This window comes from Rhinolophus ferrumequinum, chromosome 19 (genome assembly GCF_004115265.2).
Source record: "Rhinolophus ferrumequinum isolate MPI-CBG mRhiFer1 chromosome 19, mRhiFer1_v1.p, whole genome shotgun sequence".
Classification (NCBI taxonomy): domain Eukaryota; kingdom Metazoa; phylum Chordata; class Mammalia; order Chiroptera; family Rhinolophidae; genus Rhinolophus; species Rhinolophus ferrumequinum.
In genome coordinates, this window is record NC_046302.1 from 14,640,198 (window position 1) to 14,661,444 (window position 21,247).

Below are 21,247 nucleotides of genomic sequence, written 5' to 3' on the forward strand. Positions count from 1 at the left end.
CCAAGGTGTTGCTAGGTCCTTTCTTCTAGAGACTCAGCTACCTTGTCAGTCAATGGGTTTGAGATCTGAAAATGGCCCAGATCTGGGAACTGAGCAAGGGGTTTTATAGGGGTGACAACCCTTACGCCCCTGATCAAACATTCTTGCTTTTTGTTGATTATAGAGTTAAAAGCATCCTTGTTCAATTTCTCTTTTAACTTAAAACTTCTCTAAAAATAGTCTATTAATAATAAAAAAAATGATTACCCTCCCCTCCTTGTTGGATGAGTGTAATGTCAAGGCAGTCCATATTTCTTTGGACTATACTATGACAGAGGGTAGAAGAGTTAACATAGTTCTGTAATTCTTGTTTGCCTCTAAGGACATCATCTCTTAACCATGCCCATGACTTCTTCAGATTAAGCTCCTTTGAGTAATCTTTTTTTTTTTTTTTAAATTATTAGTTTCAGGTGTACAAAACAATGTAATAGTTAGACATTTATACCCCTCACAAAGTGATAACCCCTCTCCCCCAATCTTCTACCACTCTGACATCATATATAGCTGTTGCATTTCCACTGACTCTATTCCTTATGCTGTACTCCACATCCTGTGAATATATATTTAATATGTATATACATATATTAAATTATAGTTGACATTCATTATTATTCGGCCTCAGGTGTACACTGCAGTGGTCAGGTACCTCTACTGTTCATGAAGTGGTCTTTCTAATAACACAAGTGTCCATTGGATACCCTACAAAATCTTTGCAACATTATTGATTGTATTCCCCAAACTGTCTTTTGTATCCCTGTAGCAAACTTGTGGTTACCGATTGTGCTGTCTAATCCCCTCACCTTCTCCCTCATCCCCAACCCCCTCCCATCTAGCAACCATCAGTTTTTCCTCTATGTCTCTGAGACTGTTTCTGATTAGTTTCTTCATTTATTCTATTCTTTGGATTCCACATATAAGAGATCATATGGTTTTTGTCTTTCTCCATCTGACTAATTTCATTTAGCATAATGTCTCCAGGTCCACCCATATCGTTGCAAATGGTAAGAATTCATTCTTTTGTATGGCCGAGTAATAATCCATTGTATAAATGTACCACAGTTTCTTAATCCAGTCTTCTACCAATGGGCATTTTGGTTGTTTTCATGTCTTGGCTATTGTGAATAGTGCTTCAATAAACATAGGGGTGCATAAATTTTTTCAAGTTAGTGTTTTGGATTTCTCTGGATGGATACCTAGGAGTGGAATTGCTGGGTCATAAAGTAGTTCCCTTTCCAGTTTTTTCAGACACTTGCATACTGATTTTCATAGTGGCTGCACCAATCTGCAATCCCACCAGCAGTGCAAATATTACTAAGGGTGTTGAGATATGATCCCTCTATTCCTTCTTTCATAAGAGTTTTTATCATAAACCCCTGCTGGATTTTGTCAAATGCTTTTTCTGCATCTATTGATGTGATCAAATAATTTCTATTTTTCATTTTGTTAATGTGGTGTATCACATTAATTGATTTGCGGATATTGAACCAATCTTGCATACCAGGAATCAATCCCACTTGATCGTATTGTATGGTCTTTTTAATATATTACTGAATTTGTTTGCTAATATTTTGTTGAGAATTTTTGCATCTATGCTCATTAGGGATATCGGCCTGTAGTTTTCTTTTTTGTAAAGTCTTTGTCTGATTTTGGGATCAGAGTGATAGTGGCCTTGTAAAAAGAGTTTGGGAGACTTCCTTCTGGATTTTTTGGAATAGTTTGAGGAGAATAGGTGACAATTCTTTTTTGAATGTTGAATAAAATTCACCTGTAAAGCCATCTGATTCAGGGCTTTTGTTTGTCGGGAGCTTGTTTATTACTGATTCAATTTCCCTGGTAGTAATCTATTAAGATTTTACATTTCTTCTTAAGATAGCCTTGGAAGGTTGTATTCTTCTAGAAAATACCCATTTCTTCCAGACTGTCTAATTTGTTGGCATATAGTTGCTCATAGTAAGTTCTTAATTTTATTTTTTGTATTTCTGTGGTGTCTGTTGTCACTTCTCCTCTTTCATTTCTGATTTTATTGATTTGGGAACTCTTTTTTTTTATGAGTCTGGCTAAAGGTTTGTCGATTTTGTTTATCTTCTCAAAAAACCAGTTCTTGGTTTCATTAACCTTTTTTATTGTTTTTTTTTAAGTCTCTATTTCACTTATTTCCACTCTGATCTTTATTATCTCCCTCTTTGCACTTCCTTTGGGCTTATTTTGCTGTTCTTTTTCCAGATCCCTTCAGTGTAAGGATAAACTGTTGACTTGAGATTTTTCTTGTTTCTTTAGGGAGGCCTGCATTGCTATGAATTTCCCTCTTAGGACTGCTTTCACTGCATCCCATAGATTTTGGTTTGTTGTGTTTTCATTTTTCATTTTTCTCAAGCTATCTTTTGATTTCTTCCTTGATCTTATTGTTGACCCATTCATTATCTAGTAACATGTTATTCAGTCTCCAGATATGTGTCTTCCAGTTTTTTTTTCCTTGTAATTGATTTCAAATTTCTTAGCACTGTGGTCAGAGAAGACACTTGCTATGATTTCAATTTTCAATTTATTGAGACTTGTTTTGTGGTCTAACATGTGGTCTATCTTGGACAATGTTCCATGTGCGCTCAAGAAGAATGCATAGTCTGCAGCTTTGGGGTGAAATGGTCTTAAAATATCGAATAAATTCAACTGGTCCAATGTGTCATTTAAGGCCACTGGTTCCATGTTGGTTTTCTATCTGGAGGACCTGTCCCTTGTTGTCAGTGGTGTGTTGAAGTCCCCTACTATGATAGCGTTACTGTTGATCTCTGTCTTTATGTCAGTCAATATGTTTTATATATTTAGGTGCTCCTATGTTGGGTGCATAGATGTTTACTAGGGTTATGTCGTCTAGTTGGATCAATCCCTTTATTATTATGTGCCCATCTTTGTCTTTTAATATATTCTTCATTTTAAAGTCCAGTTTTTCAGATATAATTATTGCTACTCCAGCTTTCCCCTTGACTACTCTTCTGAACTTGCCCAACATCGTGGGCAGCCTTCTGGCCTGTTACTTCAGAACTCCATCACCCCCATGGATGTTCATGAGCTTAGCTCAGTGCCTGCCTCTAATCACTGTCATCTCAGCCTACAGAGGAGCTACCACTGAACTTCCTAGTGATACTGCTGTCCTCTCAGGGCAGTCCCGATGGCCTCAATGGATGCGGTGTCCTCAGGGTCCTCCTGTGGAACACTGGGGGCTCTTCTGGCTTTACATTATATATTCACTTCCCTCTGCCTTTCTATTCCTTCCTCTCATTCTGACAGGGTAACTCAGGCACTTCCACTTCACTGAGTTAGCCACCATCTTATCCAGCCACCTAAGGGCCACCTCAGCAGTGAGTTTGTCCCACCCCTGGGGGTCTTTTCTAGGGTGTTAAATTTCTTATTCTAAAAAATGTGTCTCTAAGCCAATGACTTCTTGCTTACTGAGCCTATGTTCTGGTTCCCATGATTAAGCACCTGTGTGGTGTTGGATTAGAACTGGAATTATTTGTATTAACTCATGGTTTTTAATATATCCACACTGATATAAATATAGATGTGTGTATGTATGTGAATACTTATGTTTCCTAGCTCTGTTCTTGGAGAGGGCATGGAAGCACTGGCACTTTAGGAGCAATGAACCTACATAGCGTTCAGATTTTGGTTTCCAAATATTATTGTCCACTGAAAGGGACTAGGCATCATGGAGAATTCAATTCCAGGGACGGGGTGGGGAAAGTACAGAATGGGTCTGGAACATCTTATTCTATCAGAAAGCAAGAAAATGCTCAAACAATGATAGATAGATGTCAAAAGAAGACACAGGAGCCAGCCTGAAGGGGCTCCCACTGGTTAAATCTAGAACAATTAAAAAACATCAAATAATGATAGTTACAGATTAGAGCCCATTGATTACAAAGAACCTATGGGTTCATACTGATATAAACAAATGGAGAAGAGAAAATTCTTCCTTATAGTAGAATGTCAACTGATTAATGTAGAAGAAATGAATAGAATTATAAATTTAAAAATTGCTCTTTGGCACTTAAAAATTCCAGAATGATAAATTTAAAATATCACTTAATGTATAGCATAGTGGTTATACTTAATAATACTGTGTTGTATATTTGAAAGTTGCTAAGAGAGTGATCTTAAAAGTTTTTATCACAAGAAAATAAACTTGTAACTGTGTGTTGATGGATTTTAATTACTTATTGTGATTCATTTTTTAATATACATGTGCCTCATACAAATACTGATATAATGGTATATGTCAATTATATCTCAATAAAAAAATCACTTTTTGGCAACCATCATAGTAATAATTTATGAGATATAGATGTTAAAATGAGAAAACTTGATGATAAATAATTATATTTACATAGTCTCAAAGTATCCTTCCTACATAATTACAAAGGGAAAAATAGTAACTTTGCAGATACAAACCAAAACTAAGTAATTAAAGTAACACTAATGGGGCCAATAAATATCATGTACTTTTTGATGTGATGTGCTTAAAAAAATGTAATATCACATATGTGGTGTCCTGCAAGGAATACACACCCTATTCTAATCAAAATACATTAAGCCAAAATTGAGGGACAGTCTAAAACTTACTAAAGTCTTTAAAAATGCCAAGGTCATGAAAGTTAAAGACAGAATGAGGAACTCTTCTGGCATAAAGGAAATTAAAAAGATTTGACAACTAAATGTAATGTGTGATACTGGATTGGATCCTGGAGCTGGAAAAAAAATCCTAATAAAGGATATTATTGGGACAATTAGCAAAATTCAAGTAAGTTCTGTAGATTAGATACTAATGTACCAGTATTAATTTCCTGATTTTGATAACTGTCTTATAGTTACATAAGATTGTCACTGTTTTTAGGAAACATATACTGAAATATTTAGAGGTAAAGTGTTATCATGTCTGCAATTTACTCAAAAGTGAGTCAATATAAACAAACAAAAAATAGGGCACGGGAGAGAATGATAAATAAATTTAGTAAAATACTAGCTAGGAAATTTGTGTGAAGGGATTATTTGTATTAGTCTTAACTTTTAAGTCAAATTATTTCAAAATTAAAAATTAAAAAATACTTCTATAGAGGAAAGGCTTAAAACAGTAACATTGAAAGCAAGGTAGAATAACAAAGAGATTAAAACAATTGGGGAAAAATTGACCTAATCAAACCTAGGATCAAACATAAGATAAACAATACATAGACAATTGATAATCCTAAATAGAACTGTAAACTATGATAATCCAACTATTCTATGATAAAAATGGAACTCGAAGTTACAGATTTTAGAAGTTACAAAAGAGGAGGCAGATTTTAGCCCTATGGAAGCAGTTCTATTATTGAAAGTATTTAGACAAGGGTTAGAATAAAATTTAAATAGAAAGTTCAACTGAAGGCAGATGTTAGTTCAATTTAAGAAGCTTCCTAACAATTTAGACCTGTCTAAAAATCTCACATTATAACACAATTTCCTCACCATCCAGCACATTCATATTTCATGGTTCTTGTGCTGTACTCAGGATTGTTTACCAGTTCCAGTAAGTACCACTAAGAGATGTGACCTGAGGTAAATCAGAACTTCTCTAGGAATGAATTCTCATCTCTAAAATGAGGCGCTGAACTAGGTTATTTTATTTCTTATGATTCTCACATTCTATTTTTCTGCTTATTTCAGAGTACAGATGGCAAGAAGCCAGAAAGAACTTTAGCTTCTTGGCTCTGAATAAGGAGTGGGTTGGATTACACATCCAGAATTATTAAGAAAGTTTCTACTTGAACTGTACCAACCTTTGTATAGTCCGTACTGGGGAATGGCAATCTTTTTCTGTACTGGACCAGAAGGTATACACTTTTGACCTTGCGGGCTGTATGGTCTCTGTCACATATACTGAACTCTGTCATTGTAGTGTGAAAACCGTTACAGATGATATGTCAATGAATAGGTGTAACTAGATTTGGCCCACAGTTAGTTTGCTGACTCTTGGTTTAGATCAAAATACCTTTCTAAGCACCTGAAGTTAGGCAGAGAAATCAGGGAAAAAACATACTTTACTGATAACATTTTATTAATTCTGGGTACGTAAGTGGTCCTTCACATCTAAAGATAACCAACCAACAAAGTATCATAATTTTAGGTTATGCATAATTTAAGGCAATGAACCAGGTTTATAAAAGCTATAAAAATATTTCACAGGCATGGGAAGATGTGGTCATGAGACTTCATTGTAAGAAGGGATATAGGGTATGTTAAAGATTTTTCAAACCTACAAAGGACATTTCAAAATTTACACTGTTAATAAAGTTCTTCTTTAGATAATCAGCATTTTATGTTCATTCATCAGAAGACTTAATTAAAGCAGCTTTCTTCTTATACTTGTCTCCAATCTCTCTAATATTTCCCAGGAGATCTTCAGACATGTATTCTTCATACTCTCTATCAACTTTAGCAATCTGCTCCTCAAGATGTTTCTGGTGGGAACAATTAGTAATTGTTAATGCAAAAACATTAATTTCTTTTAAAGTATTTAATTGTGAAATTTATAGATAAGAATATACCATTTGTAAGAAAAGGAATGAAAGGAATACTCTTGTATCCACTGTGTAGGTCCTTTTTGCTAATTATATCCCTGTATCTCTCCAGAGACAACCACTATCCTGAATGGCACTTTTCTTAATACTTTTCACACACACACACACACACACACACACACACACACACACACACACACAAATGTATCTCTAAACAACATAGTTTAGTGATACCTGGTTTCCGCCTTTATATTTATTGAATGATATTGAAAGTAACGTTCTATGACTTATTTTTTTCCACCTAGTATTTTAAGATTCATTAATGTTAATGCATAAAGCTTCATGTACTGCTATCTATATTCTATTGAATGAATATATCATCTACTTATCCATTTTACTATTAATGTAATTTTTGTTTCTTCCCAGGCATGGTAGGCTGAATAGCAGCCTCTCCAAAGATGTCCATGTCCTAATTCCCAGAACCTGTTATCTTACATGGCAAAAGAAACTGTGCAGGTGTGGTTGAGTTAAGGATCTTGAGAAAAGATTATTCTGCATTATCCTAGGTAGGTCCAACATAACCACAAGGGTTCTTGTAAGAGGGAAATGAGCAGTGTGACAGAAAATCTAAGGATAGAAGAGAGGTCAGAGAGGATAGAAGATGCTGTGCAATATATTGGCTTTGAAGATGGAGGAAGAGGCCACAAGCCAAGGACTCTAGGTGGCCTCTAGAAGGATTGCATCCTGGAGGCCTTATTTTACAAGAAATGTAAAAGAATAAATTTGTGTTGCTTTAAGCCATTAAATTGGTGATAGTTTGTTATGGCACCAATAGGAAACTAATACACGAGGTTATTTGTTTTTTACTGTTTCAGATACTGTACCATAACAAATTATAACAAACTATGTGGTTTAAAACAACAAAGAATAAATTTATTCTCTCAGAGTTCTGGAGGCTAGAAGTCTGAACCAAGATATTGGCAGGGCTGTGCTCTCTGAAGGCTCTAGGAAGAATCTTTCCTTGGCTTCTTCCCAGCTTCTACCAGTTCCCTGTCCAGGGGCACTCCTTAGTTTGTAGCTGTGTCATTGTATTTCTGCCTGCATCTTCACATGGCCTTTTTATAAGGATTTAGTGTCTACCCTAATCTAGTATGAACTCATCTTAACTAATTACATTCCAAAGACCTATTTCCAAATAATGTCACATTATGAGATTTCAGATACACATGTAATTTGGGAGGATATTTAGTCCAGAACAGTACTCTGACAGTGTAAAAATTTAAATACCTAGAGTGGAACTGCAGTTTTATTAGGGATTGCCACATTGTTTTCTAATTGTTACATCAATTTACAATCCCAGCAATATAAATGAGAACTCCCACTTCTCCACATCCTTGCTAGCATTTAGTATTACAAACTTTAATTTTTTGCCAATTTCTTGAGGGGGGGAATTGGTGTATCTTTTCATGTTTTTTGACCACATTAGGTCTTTGCGAAATTCCCATTCAAGTCTTTTGCCCACTTTCCATATTTATTTTTCAGAGGTCATATGTATCTGGATGTTAACTCCTTACCTATTATTTAAAAAAATCTTTTACCATTTGTGGCTTGTCTTTCTACTCTCTGTGTCTTTTGATGTAGAGATCTCAATTATAACAAAGCTGATTTATAAATAATTTCTTCTGCGATTTGTACTTTTTGTGTCTAATTTAAGAACTCTATTGATAATTCCTGAAGAGTAAAAATAGTCTTGTAATTCTTCTAAAAGATAAAAATTGAGCCTCACATTATTTTCCTAATCCATTTGTCTAGTGTTTAAGGCAGCAATCCAACTCCATTACTTGAACAATTCATTTCCCCCTACTGTTCAGTTTCCTATCTACGTTCATGCACCTATTTCTGAACTCTTAATCAGAGATTGGTTTGTATGCATCAATACTACAATGTGTTGGTTATTATATCTTTATAATAATTTTTGGAATATCTAAACAGACAAAGAAAAAAAGATTCTGTGCTCCTCATGGGGGTAGGAGTCTAGAATAGGAAGGAGTCAGCAACCATTTTTTTGTTAAAGGAGCAAGTAATAAAATTTTGCTGCACCTGCTGAACCCTGTTGTTGTAGTGGGAAAGCAGCCATAGATAGTATGAAAGTGCATGAAATGGCTGTGTTCCAATAAAACTTTATTAACAAAAACAGGCCATGAGCACAATTTGGCCTGCAGGCTGTAGTTTGCTGTCCCCTGGTCTAGAACATCAAGTCACAAATAGGACCTATACAGGGCTCCACCAGGAATTGCTCAAAGAAACTTTGTCCTATGGGAAAATATACCATGTGAAGATACCATTAGATCCAAATTCATATTTTCTTTGGTATAATTTCATCATTCATAAAATTTCCCCACATTAGGTTTTAAAGATTATTGGTTGAATTTCTATGTTCCTTCTATACTTGATTGGCTAACTGTGAATTTCACATAGTGCAAAATAGGTGTTCAGTAAATGTTTATTGAAGCTGGTCTGATCTTCTTGAACATTAGACTGTACAAAAAGTGATTAAAAAGTAATAGTAATTTATCATTAGTTTCAAATCTAATTTTATATTAACTGATTAAAGCTTTAATAGTTGTGGTTACCTTTCACATAAATCCCTAGTGACAAATCACTACTGGACTAACACTAAGGTCAGACTAATAGTTATCTATAATAGAGGAACAAGGCATGTTGGCAATTATTTAGTAGAGCCCTCTCATTTTATAGATGAAGAAAGTAATGACCCAAAGAAGTAAATTGATAACACACAAGAAGACTTGCTCAATCTAAGCCAACAGTAGTATGTTATAAATGATTATTTCTCTTATGCACCTAGAACAGAACTATTATACACCAATCTTGGGAGAATGAAAAAGTAATCACTCAGGTAATTTTCTGGTCTGTGGTGGAAAAAGGATTCAGGGAAGGTTATAGAGCCACTAAGTGGCTGAATTAGGAGAAGTGGATAGAACCCAGGTTTTCTGATGTAGTATCCAGGATGCTTTCTTTGGTTTTTACCAATAAGCAGTGAAGAGCACTGGCAAGCAAGAAAGCAGTTCAATGACTTTCAGGAGAGATGAGGGGAAGTAGAACATAATATACTCACTTTCAATACATGGAAGCCTACTAATGTGATATGAGTTTTTTTCCCTTAACCATTCACAACTGGAAATATATTATCACCTAATATTAGGTTGGTGCAAAATTAATTGTGGTTTTTGCAATGATTTTTAACCTTTTAAACCTAACAGATTACCTAGGAATTGTGGAATTTATCAATTAATCTTAGCTCTTGGGTTCTGTACAGCAGGTTGGAGGAATAGTTTTATTGTTGAACTTTCAATCTATGTGAAAGGTGAGGATTAAGGTAAATTTCATGTTTCAGAAATACTTTATTCTGTGTTTATATGAAATTAAAAGAAAGGAAAAATATTTGTCATAACACATACTCTTTCATCTTAATCTTAATTAAATCTTAAATGTACTAAAATGTTTTCAGTATGTAGAACATGGTCTGGAACCACATTATATACTGTTGATGTAATAAATATCGTTTATGTGAACAAAACACATTACTTTATAAGACGTACTTTATAAGAGTCTCCTTACCACACTGCTAGACAGGGTTCTTCTGATAAAGTTTATACTAGATCATATTTTCCAAAGAAATAAAATCTATCACTTAATTTCTATAGACACAAAACAAAAATATATCAAAGCTTTAAAAAGCTTTCCTAGAATGTAGGAAAGACCTTCACATGCTTACCTCCACAGACCCTACATGTGTAGCAACCATCTCTAAAAGACACTGCAAGTTATTTCCCACTTTTCGTCTTTCTTCAGTTGTGGTCTGTACAACTAGTTGGTATCTGTAAAATAAAAACTCTTGTTTGAGTTGTCTAGGGAAAATACCTAATATATCAGTTCTAGTTAGCTCGCTTCTACTCATATTCAATAAAACCAGGCTGCGATTGGTATTCACGCTGCTTGTTCAATGTATAATTCAGGTCCAGTTCTCAATCATTAAAACAAAAATAAATACATTTTCAAAGATCTTTTGCAAGCAACAAGAAACAAAACAACAACAAAAACCTCATGCTTTAACATACAAAGCCTGGGAGCAAGTGGCCTTACCGGAGTCTCCAAAAGGATTGTAAACTTGATTCTTGATCTAATATTTTCCTATGATTAGCGTGTATGATTGTATCTACAGTAAAAATAACCTCTACAAATGTTTTCAGGGGCAAAACATTAAATACACATGAATGGGAGATTAGGAATCTTACTTTAAGGCATTCAAATTCAAATTCAAAACAAAAACTGTGAGCCAAAAAACCTTCAACTGAGTTTTCTATCCCTAGGCTACAAATAAGGAAAGAAGAACTGTGATTTTCTTTTTTAAGGTTGTACTTCCAATCAGTTTTTTTTTTTTTTAGTTATTTGAAGGCCACTTAAAAAAGTCTTTTAATATAAATGATCATAGAATCTATGGGTTAACTATTCAATATATTGATTTTATACAGGTTGCATGAGAGAATTGTATACACAAAGGCAGAATATTCTATAAGGAAGAAATGTCACTAATTTTAGTTCTAGTTATTATATATTGCGTCTAAAATTTTTTCTCTGTAAGTTTTAAAATTATAAGGAAACCAACAGGGAAAACTTGACAATGTATAATTTGACAATGAAGAACTTCTAAGAAATGTAACACAGTATACAGTCAGTTCTCCTATAATGCTTGTTTGAAAACATGCATTTGTTTCATCTGGACTGATACATTAAGTAGCAATTTGAGCCTAAAGCACACACCTCAAATGGGCACCAGCTCCTTCAGTTCATAACATATCTGAGGAGCCACATGCATCCACATCTGCTGTTACAACTTTCCATCTGATTTCAGATAACCCTCCTTCTACCTTTTCTCAATAATTCATAAGCTGCAAACCTTTGAATGCCCATTTTTCCACACAAACTTCAGGTCTTTTTAAGGTAAAGCATCATTATTTACCATAGCATTTGTGTATTTCTTAAACATTTAATGTGTTTACCAATGTGCTAACATTCCCATTAGGTTCCCATCTTTTGTTTATGCGTCATTGACCGAGTTTTGGAGTGTTGTGCACCAATTATAATTTCCCCGTAAGTCCTGTGATTTCTTTATTCCAGCTTTTGCATAGTGTAGTGATTATTACCAAGGCACATGTTGAGTTAGAGCAAATTGACTGGATAATTTCTAGTAATTACATAATTATGTTTACTATATGTTATACTGCATTACTAGGAAATACATCTTAAAACTATGAGCTTAGTGGAGTTCTTTAAAGCTTACTGGAATTTTACTAAAATTTACTAACAAATAGCCAAAGTTAATTTGAATTGATTAACAATTTTATGTTGTTTTCAGGGATTAAAAGCCATTGATTAATTAGATCTAAAAATGAAGGGGGGAGGGCTAAGCTACAATAGTAGCAAATGTATTCATGTAGGGAAAGTATCTGCAAGTTATAATCTGTTCTGTGTAAGTTCTAGTCACCACTCCCTCATCCCCCAAACAGCTCTATAATATAGATTAAAGCAAATAAACAGACCTAGTTCTATAGAAATGTTAAATAATTAAACTGAAAATAAACATTATAAATCTTGGAGAGATGAACTTACTCCCGCTGAATAGAATCTAATTCATTCATAGCTTCACTGAGGCCCTCCTTAACAGCACTCTCCAGCATGTGCTTGTGTTTCTCCAAGGACTCCAGCTCATTGGCACATTTTTTGTCCTCTTCCTCAGCTTCCTATCAGGATAAAGTCACAGCTATAGTTTTTTGATATTCACATTCCATATACTCCAGGCAGATTTTAAAAATTTATCAGACCGACGGAATAGAATTGAGAACGCAGGAATAAACCCACATAAATATGGACAGGCAATTTTCGACAAAGAAGCCAAAAACATACAATGGAGAAAGGACAGCCTCTTCAATAAATGGTGCAGGGAGAATTGGAAAGCCACGTGAAAAACAATGAAACTGGACTGCTATCTGTCACCATGTACCAATATTAACTCAGAATGGATCAAGGACCTAAGCATAGAATAATAAATAATAAAATGCATAGAAGAAAACACAGGTGCTAAACTTACGGACCTTGGGTTCAAAGAGCATTTTATGAATTTGACTCCAAAGGCAAGGGAAGTAAAAGCTAAAATAAATGAATGGGACTATATTAAACTAAAAAGCTTCTGCACACCAAAAATCCACTGACAAAATAAGAGGCAACCAACTGAATGGGAGAAGATTTTTGCAAACAGCACCTCCACTAAGAGGCTAATATCCAAAATATATAAGAAACTCATACAACTCAACAACAACAAAAAATCAAACAATCCAATTAAAAAATGGGCAGAGGATCTGGATAGACATTTCTCCAAAGAGGACATACAAATGGCAAATAGACATATGAAAACATGTTCAACATCACTAGTATCAGAGAAACGCAAATAAAAATTACAATGAGATATCACCTCACACCAGTTAGAATGGCTATCATCAAAAAGACAAATAATAAGTGTTGGAGAGGCTGTGGAGAAAAAAGAACCCTTATACACTGTTGGTGGGAATGCAGATTGGTGTAGCCGCTATGGAAGGCAGTGTGGAGGTTCCTCAGAAAATTAAGAATAGAATAACCATATGACCCAGCAATCCCTCCCCTGGGATCTACCCCAAAAATCTAAAATCATTTATCCATAAAGATATAAGTGCTCTAATGTTCATCGCAGCTTTACTTATAGTGGCCAAGACATGGAAACAACCAAAGTGTCCTTCGATAGATGATTGTATAAAGAAGTTGTGGTATATATATACACAATGGAATACTATTCTGCCATAAAAAAGATGAAATAGTACTATTTGCGACAACATGGGTGGATCCTGAGGTTATTATGCTGAGTGAAATAAGTCAGACAGAAAAAGCTGAGAACCATATGATTTCACTTACAGGTGGTATATAAAACTGAACACAACAAAAAACAAGACAAACAAATGAAGAAACAAAAACTCAGATATAGACATAGTTTAGTGGTTACCAGAGGGTAAGGGGGCAGGGGGGCGGTAGATGAGGGTAAAGGGGATCAAATATATGGTGATGGAAAGAGAACTCACTCTGGGTGGTGAACACACTATGTGATAGATAGATGATATGTTACAGAATTGTACACCTGAAATCTATGTAACTTGACTAACAATTATCAACCTAATAAACTTGAATTAAAAAAAAAAGTTTATATAAAGCATTTTTAAAAATCAGGTTGCATCATCATTTGTATTTTCAGGATGCTTAGTGCTCTACATGTAAGAGATACTAAAAAGCTCCTTTGGAAATCTCATACTGTAATCATAAATGTGACCTTTTCAACAAGCCTACATAAAATTCATTCAGCAGTATTTTCAAGTCTGTAATAGAGGAAATTTTATGATACTCTGATTTAATTTTTTTCCATGAGCATAAAAGAGGCCTTTTATATTAATATAAGTCAAAATTTGGATAACTTTTATACTACCATTATTTCACATATGTATTAATTATGTACAGGCAAAACAGACCAAATTAAATTAATCAATTCTTAGGTTTCTCAAGATGAAACATGAGAAAGTCTTTCATTTAAGAGCTTTAAAGAAAAAAAACTCAAGTACTGTCATGGAGGATATATGAAAAAACAAAAATGATTATCAAATGTCTCAATTTCACATGTAGATCATATTACTGTAGTGTATTTTCTAAAACTTTCATACTGCTTAAAATACGTATACGCCCTAAATATAATACAGGTGAAGAGGAAAATTTTCAATTCCTAATACTTTGTTGGTGTTACTGAGTAAAAAAAATTGCTGTGGTTAAAATTTTCACATAAATTGTATAAGTGGTAATGAAGAGAGTCACCTGAATACTTCTGTAAGTAAAGTGCTGGCCAGAGGTGGGTTAGAGGTGGTGGGGAATAAATCTTATTATTTTATCCACATTCTAGGTTTCATGTAAATGGTCTGTGTAATTTGGCCAGGATAGTCAGGTTGCAATTACTCTTTATAGGCAATCAAATATTCAAAAGGCCTTATTGGGGTTTAAGCTTTAGGAGTACTTAACACTAAATATCCTTAAAAAGGTAGAAGAGATTATGCTTAAAACATACTTTGGTCTTACAAGGATACTGAATCACATATGCAAGTATAAAGTATTGATGAACAGTAAACATGTTTTATGGTGAAATAGCTCAAGTCCAGAAAAAGTCATTTAAAAGAACAAATAAAATAACTCCTTACAATAAACTTTGTAAGAGAAGACGAAACTGAAACACAAGTTATAAAACACAAGCTTAAAGATTTCAATTTAATGTTAGAACAGATGCCTAGTCAATCAATCAGGCCATAGCTTTAGCTAACCTATACAAAACTGTAGCAAAGTTCTTACCTTGACTTTTTGTTGGTAAAGATCATCCAGCTTTTGAATTTCTTCTTTCAGAGTCCTTACACTTCTTCTGCTTTCTGATATCATTGTATTTAACTTAAGGAATAAAACTTTGGGTGAGAAATCATAACTATACATCAAAAAATTTAGTGGGGGGGGTGTGGGGTAGGTAGATGAGGGTAAAAGGGATCAAATATATGGTGATGGAAGGAGAACTGACACTGACTCTGGATGGTGACCACACAATGTGATATATAGATGATGTATTACAGAATTGAACACCTGAAATCTATGTAACTTTACTAACAATTGTCACCCCAATAAACTTTAATTAAAAAAAAATTTTCAGTAAGCTATAGACAAGTAAGCTATTAACAATGAACTAACTGAACCATGTTATTTCTTTTAGTCCGTTTGGACACTCACCTTTCATTTGTCCTAAAAATTTATTATTTCCCAAAGAAGAGTCAATTTCAAGGAAACTTGTAATGTATAATGTTTAAATGAAGAGTGGTATAGTAAGGCATTAGGAATAAAGTGTGGCTTAATTCTCAATAAAATAAGGGTACCACCACCTGTTTTTCCACTATTAGCTGTAGGAATGCTTTTTAAGCTTTCATGCATATTATATAAATATTATATATACTTTTAATGTTTTTATATTAATTTATTAATAAATACAAATTATGCTCTCCAGTGTTCTTTAGACTTATTTATCTAGCTTTTCATTTTTGTGTTCACTTTCTGGGAAATTAAAGAGAACTATTCATATAGATTTTACTGGATATCATTTGCTAATTGGTTACAGTCAATTCATTCTTGCAAAGAGTAACAAAGTAACCAAATTTAATCTTGGTAAAGCTTTAAGATCTGTTGAAACCAAAACCCCAAGAAAGTGTTTTTAAAGCTCATTTCCTGTTGACGAGTGCTGATACCAGTTGATATTGGTAATTAATACAGAATGTTTTCCAGCTAGACCAAGAGGAAAATATTTCCCACAGGAAACAGAAAACAGTAAAATGTATAAATAAGCTGACATCTTTCTTTGAAAGAATGATTCTACGCATACACGAAATTAAAAAGTTACATATATATACAGAGGGTGCCAAAAAAAATGTATACACATTTTAAGAAAGGAAAAAAATTGTATTAAAATTGTAATAATGTATAATGATAACAAAAGATAAATACAAGTCACGTTTGACTTCTGCAATTACAAGAGGTGCTCAAAGTGGTTAACATCAGCGTAATTCTAATAACTTTTTCTTTTCCTAAAATGTGTATACATGTTTTTGACACCCTCTGTATATGTGTGTGTGTGTGTGTGTGTGTGTGTGTGTGTGTGTGTGTGTGTGTGTGTGTGTGTTTGGGAAAAATGTAGTGATGCTATTGTTATTTGGCAAAAGAAAGGATGTTAAAATGATTACAGTTATTAAAGAAACTTGCATGTACTTCTCCTTCAATCATCAAAAGTCCTTTGTAAGGGACATTACTTTCCTATTTTACAAGATGAGTAGATGAGATTAGAAACAATGTTATTTACTCAGGATCATGTAACTAGCATATGCCCAGAACTCAAAACTAGATGTTCTAACTCCAAGGACTTTTTCTATACTGTCTGCCTTTCCAATTTTAAAGACTAGAGGTACTGAAGCTATAAACTTTGCTTCCAGTCTAAAGATATTTTGCTTCTGAAATAATTACTAAGTTAAAAAAGTTGTTTCATTAACTTCACCAGCAATAAGACCAATGGACACCCAAATAACCAGAACTTCCACTAGGCCCTCATGGCTGGTCAAAATCATGTTTACTTATCTTCTATGTTCCATGTCTGGTTTATTTAAATTTCATCAATTAGTTAAACATTTCCTCCCCTTGATTACAAAATACACATTTCCATTGTGGTAAATAGGGGAAAAATTACCTTCTCTAGTCAGTTTCTCTCTCTCTCTCTCAAGTTGCTTATAAGCAAAGACGCAAAGACATTATTAATTACTTTAATTATATGATTTTTTTCTTCTATTGACGGGACTAGAATTCCATCACTTCTTGCCTCCAACCTACCAAGTATTTGTATGAGAACTTTTCTTCTTCCTTCCAATTTCATGATACAGGGCACCCATTTTCCTCATGAAGAAAAGTAACTCTTCCAGCTCTTTTTTTGGATCCCATTCCTTCCTTCATATGTCTTCATGGACCACATTCATATCCATCAATCCCTTTTGCTCTTAATTTTTTCTTAACTGTACCTCTTTCCCTTGAACTCCCTCTTATCTTTAAAACCAAACAATTCCCTCCTTCATAAAAAACCCCCAAAATAAAACCATGAAAAACAGAAACCTTTTCCATACACCACTTTTTAACTACTGCTACATTCTTAGACTCAAACATTTGTTAACAGTCTAATTTGTAGTGTCCACGTATAGTACCTATTCATACTATCCACAGTATCTTTCCTCTTATACCACTTAAACTTCAATCCACAGTAATATGCTTTCTGGCTCCTCTGCTTCATGAAGTTGCTTTTGCAAATATCACCATTAAATATCTTAATTGCTAAAGCCATTGAGCAACTTTCAGACTTAATCTTATTTCACTTCTGAGTAACATTTGTAGTTGCTGATCACTCCCTTATGAAATCCCTTTCCTTGGTGTTTAAAACCACGGAAACTCCTGGTTTCCTCTTTAAGTTTTGGGAGGTCCTCCTAATCCTTCCATGTTTCTCTTTCTGTGTGTACTTTGGATGTTCTCCAAGGATTCTGATCTTAGCTGTATTCTGATTTGCTCATTTGGGAGAGCTCTCTCTTATTCTCACACCTGGGAGATCTCCTGGCTTTAATTACCTGCATACTAAGAAATATCTATTTATATCCACAAACGGTACCTCCAAACTTCAACTGCCTACTGCACTTTCTTCACTTTGGTGTCCCAGAGACCTGATATTCAGCCTGAAATTCTCTCTTCTATCTAGCTCCTTCTCTGCTATTCTTCATTAATGTTCCTGAACATCACCATTGACAAAGATTCTCTCCTTGACCAAACTATTCATGCTCTTCTGAACTCTTTTCTCAACTAGGCTGACTGTTGGGCTTACTGTCTATCTCTGTATTGTCCAATTTTAGCAAGAGTCCTGCTCAGTCATTTTAACCAGAATTCCCCATCCTCAATATCTGATCAGGTTCTTCATCCTCTACCCCACCCTGCACCCCCAGGTGTTCTTGCCTTCAGTAAGAACTACTCCGTTAGGTTGGTTTAGCCAGAATATCCCTTTAACCCTGATGTTTCCTCTCTGTAATTTTCTATCCACTGAACCCCACCCTGTTCCTTGACTATTAATTCCCACGTTTCTTTGTGGTATTTGGAGATAAGTTCAATCTGTCATCTACTGCAAGACCCCATTTTAATAGCGCCCCCTTGAACAAAGTCAGCCATACCATCTTTAACAAATCATAATTTTTAACCCCAACCACATACACCATAAAGCTGGACACCTGAACATTCTTAATTTCTCTTTTAAACTTTACATCCAAATCGACCACTGGATCTTTAAATCTCTCTTCTCCATCCTCACTACAATAGCCTTAGAGTCCTTACCATCTATCACTCAGGATACTATTAGGTCTCTTGTGTTCAAAATGGCAACACTGTGAGCCTACTAAAACACATAGGTGTTATTTCCTAACTTAAAAATCTCCACTGCCTATAGAATAAAAAGTCAACCAGTAAGCAAGAATAATAAGCCCCTTCATAATTAGGTTCTTGTTGTTACTCCAAGCTTCTCCTCTATCCTACTTATACTCATGGTAATTCATTAACATGCTATGCTCTTTGGTTTCTGGGCCTTCAGTGGAGTCTGAGTGTGAGTGTGAGAGTGTGTGTGTGGGTGTGTGTGTGTGTGGTGTGTATCCTTCTGTGTAATCTACCGGCCAACTCCTACTTGTTATTCACAACTAGCTCAGCTACCACTTCCTTCAGAAAGAAACTTGTGCTTATCTTAGGTGTATTATGAAATCCAACGCATGCTGTATTCACACTACAAGTGTTAAGATGAAAGTAATTATTTTCATGCCCTCCTTCCCAGTCAAGATAGAGTTCACAAAAGCAGATACCATATCACCAGCATCTATTACAACAATACCAGACACACAGCAGGCTCTCAGAAAATTATCTGCTAAATAAATTTCAGTTGCTAATATTTAAATTTTGTATTTATATTCATAAGTATGATTGATTTAATTTTCTTCTTTTGTGATGTCTTTATCAGGTTGTGGTATGAGGGTTACACTAGCCTTAAAAATGAAAATTTTAAAGATAGACTTTTATTTCTATCATTAAATAGAAATTATTCATAATTCAAATAAATTCCCTCCGACTTATAGTATAGCCATTTCTCATTTATAGTTTCTTGAATGGTTTTTGCAATTATTTTAAAGTATTTTTCAGATTGATTAATTTTGTTTATCTAATTTATTAGTTTCTGTTTAAACTTTACTATTTCAAATTGCTATTTTACCTTATGCCATTTGAACTTGGTTAAACACTGTCAAATTGAAAAAATAGTTTCAGTCTTTAGTTTCTGAAGCGTATCACTCCTTTTTCTCCAGCTTTATTGAGATATATTTAACATAAAACATTGTACAGGTTTAGGATGTACAAAACATTTATTTGATATATACGAGTATATATGGAAATGATTAGCACAGTAAGTTTAGTTAGGATCACTCTTTCTTGAAAAGTTTCCCAACTTTGGCTTTTATAGCATATTCTTTAATTCTGATTATTATTCTCCAACTATTTTGTAAATACACTTCTATGTATTTTTCCCGGAATCTCCTTCCTTTTCCAATTCCTTAAGTTTTTTTCTTTCTCAAGATTCAATCCTCTGCCACTTTCCTCTACACAGTCTTCTTAAGAAATATCACTCATATCCATGGCTTTAACTATCACGTATATGCCAAAGACCCTGAAATCTGTATTTTCAGACCCAATCTCTCTACTGTGTTCTGAATCTATCGCTTCAATCCCTGGCCACCTCTGCACTCATTTTTCTTCCTCTAGGTTGCCTACACCAGAAAAATAGAAGTCACTGTTGATATTTCTTTCTCTCTTAGGTTTTACATTCAGCCATGAAATGCATGGGTTCTACCTCCTTAACATTTCCTAAACCTGTTCCCTTCCTTTTATTTCTACTATAATTCGTTGGTTTAACCTCTTAACAATTTCAGTTGCTTCCCCTCTAATTCACATTTTTCTATGCCCAAAATGGTTTTGCAAAAATGCAAATCTGATTAGCATAACTGCACATCAGTTTTTATCCAAATGGTAGTTTATATTTCATATAAACTTCAGTTACATTTGTCTTTGGAATATTAACATGGAGCCTAGCCTATAGTGGGAATCTTATAATCACCCCGCCCCCAAGTTTTCCTGCCTATAGACTTTAAAAAGTTTCACTGTCAGCTTGAAAGATGTTTCAGTCACACCTTTCTTGAAATTCACATCTTTCTGAGTTTTTATGTTTGGTGCCCTTTGGTGCCCATTACAACAAAAGAGAGGAACCAAATTGAAGCAGGGTAAAGGAAGACTTCATGACTAACAGATCAGTAGTATATACAATGTGGATGAGTTGGACAAAAGGGATGATTCACATTCTGGGCTGTCTCCAGATTTCAACATGCTACTCAGAACAGCGTACAATTTAAAACTTATAAATTGTTTATTTCTGGTATTTTCCATTTAATATTTTTGGACTACGGTTGATAGGTAACTAAAACTATAGAGAACAAAACTGTGGGTAAGGTGGGGGGAAACTGTATCTTGAAATCTGTTAGCTAGAACACAATAGTTCTTGAAGAGTTGAATTAGCTGGGGGTTTCCTTTAATTATTTAGTTATACCAATAATACCTTTTATTTGTATTTGAGTAGCTTCCTAACTTTTCTTAATCAACTATAAATATGTTTACTCTAAAGGTTATTAAATACAATAATAGTGCTCTCTTTCAGAGATATTTGTAATATTATGTTTCAAGTATATGAGAAGCAGAAACTTTCTGAAAACTACTTTTGGAAATAGACTTTGAATTCCCCTGAATTGCACGGTTCACAATGAAAAATTGGGTAAAAAGAAATTTCTTAACCTATCATAGCTCAATAGCCTCTAACTCCA

The 21,247-nt window shown here is 34.3% G+C and overlaps 1 protein-coding gene across 1 annotated transcript in view; it reads right to left on the reverse strand.

The window, feature by feature from the left end:
• Nucleotides 1–5,499: 5,499 nt before the first annotated feature.
• NDC80 (NDC80 kinetochore complex component) overlaps nucleotides 5,500–21,247 on the reverse strand; it is a 41,564-nt gene continuing 25,816 nt past the window's right edge. Inside the window, exons 14-17 of the mRNA XM_033135617.1 lie at nucleotides 15,084–15,176; nucleotides 12,285–12,415; nucleotides 10,390–10,492; nucleotides 5,500–6,533 (exon numbers count right to left, since the gene is read on the reverse strand). Coding sequence (XP_032991508.1) covers nucleotides 6,396–6,533; nucleotides 10,390–10,492; nucleotides 12,285–12,415; nucleotides 15,084–15,176 — 465 coding nt within the window. The 3' untranslated portion in view covers nucleotides 5,500–6,395. The remainder of the gene's footprint in view (nucleotides 6,534–10,389; nucleotides 10,493–12,284; nucleotides 12,416–15,083; nucleotides 15,177–21,247) is intronic.